Genomic DNA, 7,921 nt, shown 5'->3' on the forward strand with positions numbered 1-7,921 from the left:
GTTTTGCTATGCTGGATTACAGATTTATATTTCTTGATGGTTATCTTGGCCTTAGTTTCATTTTCCCTTTTGTTTAGGTGGAGGATGTGAAGGAACTAGTGACAACGGAGGTGGTTGAGAAGTGTGGTATGTATTTATGTGTAAAGTATGCCATTTTTGTGTGTTTGTTTGTGTGTGCGTGTGTGTATTTGTGTGTGTACATATTTAGCTATATTGAGGGCCAACTGTCCTTATTAACATAGTAAAATATCATGGCAATCAATTTGGAAATTTTACTGTATGTATCAGCCGAACCATGTTTTTCTTCAAATCCAATGTTGTATGTGTTTCTTTCAGGGTTAGGTTTATGGGTGGAGTTAGAGGATAGCAAATATCATTAGCCTGATATGAAATCAATGGAAATCAATGAAATGACCTCACTAATGTAGAAAAACAAAGAACAACTACTGAACACACAAGTTCATGTTAGTCATACACTTTACTGATGTCCATTGAAGTAAAACGATGACAGAATAACAGAGCTTTATTAACGTGTGTGTGGGTGGTTAGGAGTGTGTGTTTTTGTGTGAGTGTTTCTCAATGTGTTTGGAGGCCCCTGTTGTGGTGGCCTCAGGACCTCGTGGGTTCCACCATCTGTTGTGTTCTTGTGGACTGTCTTACTGAGAAAAAAACCTCAATGCTGTCATGGAGAACTCAGTCTCAAACATATTTTTATCAACGACTAAATCACGAACCGCACACGCACCCCAAAACAATCTGTTTGTGTTTTTATCAAAGCACTCCCAACAGTTAAATGACTAAATGGCTTTCTTCATAAGTGAAATAAATTAGGCAATAATGATAACCCAATGCAATTATGCATGTTATGTTCTTCACCAAAGGTAAGGATTATCTCCTCATGATGAACACAAACGATCCCGACGATGGTAGCATCATGAGAGATGAGATATCTGCCCATCCTTTCATGCACACCCTCCCGAAAGAGTGGGCTGAAGATATGGAAGATGAAACCACCCCAGTTCATCCCGCTGTTTCGGATTCAGAGCCAACGTTAACATATGGTAACATTACAAGTAGGTATATTCCTGCTTTGAATCAATATGTTATATTATAATGTCTAGATGGCGAGATATACGGTTGAAAACGCAATAAAGACTATTTTATAACAACTTTAATATGTTGACCCTGAGATTGTAGAATTGAACGCGGTTCTAATTTAAAATAGTGAATTTTGTATATTGAAATGCACGCTGCATATTGATAAACTGTAAATAATGGAATGTAGCAGCGCCCTATGAACGTTAGTTCTGGAAGCTAATCTTATTATGTTGAGATCTGGCATCTGTGTAGATATGTTCAGTCATCCATAAGCATTATTCGGTTCTCCTCTACATGCTGAAAAACAGGAAATGCTTACAGGAAATAGATACGGAGTCAGGCACAGAGGTTCTGCATGGTCCAGTGGATCAGACTTCTTTGTGTTATTTTAAGACACTGCGTCACACGGGATATATATCGCATGGAAAATCTGCATTATTTTTTTCAGAATTACAATCAAGTAGTATTAGACCGTGGCAGCCTGAAATGTATTGCTTTAAAATTTGCAATCAATTGTCAGTTGAAAAGTCTCCCAACCACTATTGTATCACGTTGCTCCATAAAAACCTTTATTGCTAGATCGTGTAGATAAGTGCATTTTCACTACATTTCAGCATGTGTCTCAATGGCAGAACTACTTTTAGAGCAGCTTTTACGTCACAAACACAATATGATTTAAGCTAGCCTTATAGAAACACTTCCGCTATGTTGAACTTGACTCGCACATCTGCTGTGCTTATGGCTGTGAATTGCTGTCCTTGTGTTAACTGTAAAATGTGGATATAATAAAAGGTTTTCTATTGCACTCAGGGGCCAACGCTGAGAGAGATGGAGAAGGAATTAAGAGGAGACGTTCACTCAAAGTCCGCGCAGGTAAAAGAGGACAACATCGTCCTCTGCTGACTGCTGCTCCCAGTGCTTATAATGAGTTAATTTAGCTACAAAAACTGCTGGCATGGGCAATAAAGTCAAAGATTAAGCCCAATCCTGGAATAAAAAGGGAATTTTTAGGTACGTTTTCGGGAAAGTGGTCCAAAGTGGTGCACTGTAGTAGTCCTGGCGCCAAAGCACTAAGCAGTAGACGCAACCAAGATTATGCTATGCTCGTTTTTTTTCCACTGTCTATTTCTGTCACATCTTTAGTTTAATAAAAGATGCTGATAGAACAGAAATGGGCAGATAAGACCAGAATGAATCCACTGATCAAAGAGGCATTTAAATGATTATTCTGCAAGTGTGTGTGCGTGCGTGCATGTAGACTTACTAATGTACAAATACGTACTGTGTGTGCGCGTGTGTGTGTGTGTCAGTAAAACTAAAGGAAATACAGGGAAACCAAGATTAAATTTAAAAATGTTAAAAAGGAAGCAATCATTGTTAGTCAATCTACATGACTTCTACCCCTGAAGTGGCAAGTAAACATTAATAGCTCACGGCCATATTTAAGCAACCCAGTCATGAATCTGTGTCGTTAAATAATGCTAAGCGACTTGAAACTGATTATGTAATGCTGCCCACACTGAATGCAGACCCGGCCGCTGATCCGTGCCTTGAACCCATGTCTGAGGGAATCTGCACGGAGTACGTCCTGCTCTGGTACTACTACGCAAATTCGGGAGAGTGTCGACCCTTTGTGTACGGCGGCTGTGGAGGAAATAGGAATCGCTTTGGCTCCAAACAGGACTGTCAGAATCGATGTGTTTTGGGCAGGAGAGGTAAAGAGTAAACAGGGTGTATTTCTAAAGATGCTGGCACTAAAGAAAACCAGCCAGCCGTCTCCTTCAGAAGTGAAATAATTTCTATTATATAGTTCATATTTAATTCCTATGTTCCTTATTCCTACAGATTTTGGATCCTGAGGATGGAATATGCGCTAATAACTCATTTTTACAGTCACCTAACAATTCTCCTACTAAAAATGCTATTTATGTACATTTTTGACATACAGTATGTATATTAATTCTTATCACAGTTGTATATGCCAGAAACTTCTTATCTTGTTTAATCTACATTATGTTTGCATTTTACTTGTATAACAAACTGTTGCACTGTTTTAGTGATGACTACTGTTTTTATGCCTGATCTCCGAGGTCATGACTTTTAAGAGTTTAATGCACTATTAATGTGATCATTCACCCATAAATAAAAATTCTGTCATTACTGCTCATCCTTATATGACGACAGAATTTTCTGTTTTGGATGAACTGTCTCTTTAAGAAAAGAAATTTGTATTCATTACTCTTTACTGTATGGTTCACCATTTTGCACTAATGGCTCTGTTATAAAAATGTTTATGGTTACACTGACTTTTTAAAAATAATATATGATTCAATAAAAGTGAACGAATACAGATTTTTGAATGGGCTGATTGGCGCCTTGTGGAGCGGGAGGATGTGTGTTATGCATGTGGGTGGGTGTGTGCGTGGGAACATTTTCACATCGTGACCTCTGATTTTGGAAAGTGCTCTCTGAGCTTGGCCCTGTGTTGCATATAAATGCTGCCATATTGGCTTTTCTTCAACCATGTTTGTTGAGTCGTGTCTGGACAGTGTCTCCCGGGGGCAGGCAGAGAACGTGTGTGTGTTTAGAGCAGTGCAACTGACTAGCTTCATTTGTGGGTGGCTTATATGATCATTTGTTTTGTGTGTGTGAGTGTGTCTGTGTCCTCCCTCATTATTTGTACTTTTTTTTATTTTACCTCTTCATCTTTTTTTGTCAGTCTCTACCCTCCCTGACATTTACTGTTTTCTATAATCTCTACCCATTCTGCTCTCAGTTTGCATCCCGATGATTTTCGGTCTTTACATATGTCCCAGCTATGGGGGGCTGTGTAACAGGCTGTGATCCAATTTACAGCACATTGAGAAGAATGTGGTACAAAAGTCAGGGGGACAGGACAAGATGCTCTTTACAGTTTGTCATAGGGAATTCCTGAGTGAACTTTACACTGTCAAGATGCCCTTTAAGCCATCTGTTTAATGGGTCTTTAAACTTCATGGGAAATAAATACATTATCATTCAATCCAACCTACAATGTTTCTGTACATAGGTTAATGAGGCTTTAGAGCTTTTCATGAAAGCAAATGAATCTGCCATTATAAAGAAAGGAAAGAAAGTAATTTAACTCAAACTTTAGAGCAGTGAATGGTCACAAGCTCACAATTAACAATTCATCACAGTTGATATTGTTATTAACCCTGAAAACTCGTTAAACAATATAACAGAAACAAACGTTTCTACGAGTGCAGCGCAATAATCAGGGCTGAGCTCTCCGTGGTGCTGAATGCCCCAACATGACGCTTGTGAGTTAGCTGAAGATTTGTTTTATATTTTCCATCTCAGAATGTCGGGTAAATTAAACCCCATATTACCAGCTCATTACGTCCATCAAATATTAAACACAAAGTAGGCTATCTGTTTCATACGGCGAAAGTAAACGCGCCTCGGGAGCACGAACGCATTAATCACCTCCTCATTTTACTGGGAGGATCCCGATAAATGACAGACATATGACGTTATTGCTGGCGTACGACTGCTGCGTAATTGGACTTATACTAAATGAATCCACATCCAATGGGCAAACAGTCCAAGCAGATATCAATGCTCTGTATATGAGCAGCCTGGTAGACATCAAAGCATTTAAATTATTCGTATAATTCAGTGTGACATTAAGTCGAGTTGTTGAGCTGCTTGCCTTTTTATAACATTTCGGATTCAAGATCCCAAAGTTCTGGTGGTCCTAACAGTGCATTACTTTAGAAAACTCTCTTCAACCAAACGGTGCAGGTAAGATCTTGTGTACTTTTGCAACCATTACATTTCTGAGCTATAATTGCACATATGCGTGCCAACAACACAACTATAAAGTTTATTAACGCAAGTTTTATTTGAATCATTACGCATATGCTTTTTTTTCTTTGAAGGACATCTTTAGAGTGCGAACCTGAAAAAATTAAAGTAATGTTTGGTTGCTGTGTTGTGCTGAAAGAATAACCTTCGTCTCCATTCAACAGGGCACAACAATGTGGCTCGCTCGAATCCTCCTCGCTCTGGCACTTCTTTGCGCACCAGTTTCCAGTCTCTGCATACCGGCGTACGACACCGAGTCCTACTTTCTCTGCAACAGCGAGATCCTCTCCGGTACCACTGACAACGGGCAACCCACACATTCCCTGCTGGACACTTTAAACCTCCTGTATAAGTCCGCGCACGTGCTTTCCTCCGAGGAACCGCGCGAGAGGAGGACAGTACCAGCGTCCAAATACAGATTCCTGAGCCAAACGCAACTGAGGAGTAAACTGTACCGCAACAGCGCGAAGAGCGACAGACGCAGTCAGGTCACTCTCTCCCTAGATGTTCCTACCAATATCATGAACATCCTCTTTAATATAGCCAAAGCCAAGAACCTGCGCGCGAAGGCGGACGACAACGCGCGCCTATTGGCGCAGATCGGGAAGAGAAAATGAACTGTTGTTAGTGTCACTAACTTGACTATGTTTTTTGTAACCAACGGAGGCATGTTATCTCTCATTTAATATCATTATAATAAATGTATTTGAGTGGCATAACAAGTTTAGCAATATTGAAAATCAATGGGAGTGGTTAGAAGGAGATGTAAAAAATAAGTGTCAAAATGGATTTTGAAACGCACAGTTGTTTGATATCAGTATTGTACAATTGGTTAAAATATATAAATTATAAATCCCTCATTTTCAAAGAGAGCCAATTTTAAGCATTTAAGAAGTAAATTGTTTTAAAATGATTTAATAGGGTATTGCATTGACGTTGATGTGATTTTTGAAGGCAAACAATGCTGAGACTTCGAAATGATTGGATTATCTTGTTGAGGATCATGCGGGGATTTATGACATCCTGCAGTATATGCTCATCTAATTTAACATAGACATTTATGACCCAAGTCTGCGATTCTACAAAATAAGTACTTCTTATTAGAAAACTACAGCTCTTTATCAACTAAGATATACGGAAGGGGTGAGATATGCCCAAATTCTGAAAACTTTGGATTGATCGACAGTTGAATATTTTTGTACTGAAAATAATTATTTTTTCGTTTAATAAATAAGTGCAAATGAAAACAAAATGTTTATTTGAATTTCTTTTAGTATTTATATAGGCGACTACCTGTATGGAAAATTAGTTTTGGGAAGTGGATTCGCTTAATAGGACTAGTTGTTATAATCCCACTATTTCAGCACAGTTGAATTGCCCAATAGGACATTTCCCACCTTATGCAGGGGGAAGCAGTCAAGAATATGAATAGAGGTTTCACTGGTAGGCATCCTCTGTGTTTGGGGGATAAATAATTATAGAAATACATAGCATACTTACCTTTCCTTGCCATTGTCAGAGAGACATCTTGTGAGTTGTGTGTCCCAATTTCATCACATTATCCTGAGTGAAAGATGCCTTTTGGTTTGGTTCCCATCAATGCGACACATCGTCAGTTGTGCACCTCAGCCTAATTGGGTGTTTCGGCCCTTTATCACAAGACACTGTGTGTGTCGCATTGTTACAAGGTCATCTGGCAGAAGCAGTGGGCAGCTATCACTTCAGCTCAAAGGCACCACGGTCGTTACCCGCCGGCCCTGGGAATCGAACCGGCAACGTTCTTGTCACGAGTCCGACTCTCTAACCATTAGGCCACAACTACCCAAACCGTTAATGTGCGCTCAGTGCCCGCGGTCCCGTATGGCATACCATTACAACACATTACCAAAGTCAACGCAACCATACGCGCCAACCCATTGGCTAAGGCTGTTATAGCCCCACTGGCTCCGTTAATGCAAGCTCAGTGCCCCCGGTCCCGTATGGCATAACAATGCAACACACAACACCATTTTATTACGTGGTCACTTGGCAGCCCATATCGCGTCCTTCCGTTTCAACCACAGCCAGTGGCTGCTTCTCTCAGCGACAGTGGCAAGTTCTTTGACTACTGTCCCTTGGGCCTGTCCTCTGATCCCCACTTTTTTAAGCAGCCTTGTAGTGGAATTCTAAACAAAGCCCCTGCAGCCCACTTCCACCGGGAACACTTTCGCTGTCCATCCCCGATCTTCAGCCTCCGCTGCCAAGTTGGCATACCGGAGATTCTTTCTTTCAAATGCTTTGTTAATGGCCTCTTCCCAAGGTACAGTCAACTCAACTATGAGGACTGTCCTACTGGAGCTGGACCACAGAACCATGTCCGGCCGCAGGTTGGTCGCTGCGATTTCCAAGGGGAAAGTAAGTCTGTGGTTTAAATCAACTCGCATTTCCCAATCCCTGGCTATACTCAGCAGTCCTGAACCTGGGGTTAAGGGCTTGGCCCGCGGTTTCTGCCCCTCCCGAATAAAGGGTTGCTTTTTTAGCGAGTTAGCCTTGGCGTTTTGGGGGATGGCATTTGCTGCAACTCTCTTGGTCTCTACTGCAGCAGCCAAGCTCTTTAGTACTTGATTGTGGCGCCATGTGAATCTCCCCTGTGTCAAGCTCTTCTTACAACCCACAAGAATATGGTTGAGGTTTGCTGGAGCTGCACATAGGTGGCAGGCTGGATCCTGTCCACACCAAACGTGCAGATTTGTTGGTGAGGGCAGCACATCCTATGTAGCTCTTATGATAAAACTTAGCCTGTTTGTTTCCATATTCCACAGCTCACTCCAAGTGATTTTGCGCCGTTCAATGCCTTCCCACCTCATCTAACGGCCTTGCTGGGCTTGAGAGACCACTCTGGCGCATCTACTTGCTTCCTCTTGACGCCGAATCTCCTCCACTACCAGGTGACGCTGTTCCTTCGGTGTCGCATTTTCGCCACGTGGGTGTGGTT

At 41.2% G+C, this 7,921-nt stretch overlaps 2 protein-coding genes across 7 annotated transcripts in view; both read left to right on the forward strand.

Moving 5' to 3' along the window:
• col7a1l (collagen type VII alpha 1-like) overlaps positions 1-4,329 on the forward strand; it is a 57,562-nt gene extending 53,233 nt beyond the window's left edge. The window contains exons 107-111 of one of the 6 annotated variants that reach the window (XM_057323430.1): positions 78-126; positions 984-1,073; positions 1,909-1,971; positions 2,628-2,813; positions 2,944-4,329. In XM_057323430.1, the coding sequence (XP_057179413.1) occupies positions 78-126; positions 984-1,073; positions 1,909-1,971; positions 2,628-2,813; positions 2,944-2,957 (402 nt within the window). In that variant the 3' untranslated portion in view covers positions 2,958-4,329. Of the gene's footprint in view, positions 1-77; positions 127-881; positions 1,074-1,908; positions 1,972-2,627; positions 2,814-2,943 lie in introns of those variants that run through there. The other 5 variants (XM_057323429.1, XR_008961887.1, XR_008961886.1 and 2 more) reach the window with 5 other exon arrangements.
• A 274-nt stretch (positions 4,330-4,603) lies between these two features.
• Positions 4,604-6,189, forward strand: ucn3l (urocortin 3, like). The gene is made up of 2 exons (XM_057323439.1): positions 4,604-4,884; positions 5,112-6,189. The coding sequence occupies exon 2, from the start codon at positions 5,121-5,123 to the stop codon at positions 5,562-5,564; it is 444 nt and encodes a 147-aa protein (XP_057179422.1). The 5' UTR covers positions 4,604-4,884; positions 5,112-5,120; the 3' UTR covers positions 5,565-6,189.
• The last annotated feature ends 1,732 nt before the right edge of the window (positions 6,190-7,921 follow it).

This window comes from Triplophysa rosa, linkage group LG24 (assembly GCF_024868665.1).
Source record: "Triplophysa rosa linkage group LG24, Trosa_1v2, whole genome shotgun sequence".
In the NCBI taxonomy this organism is placed as follows: domain Eukaryota; kingdom Metazoa; phylum Chordata; class Actinopteri; order Cypriniformes; family Nemacheilidae; genus Triplophysa; species Triplophysa rosa.

Excerpts from the sequence above, each read along its gene's own strand:
- ucn3l (XM_057323439.1), top strand. The coding sequence starts at position 5,121 with ATGTGGCTCGCTCGAATCCTCCTCGCTCTGGCACTTCTTTGCGCACCA.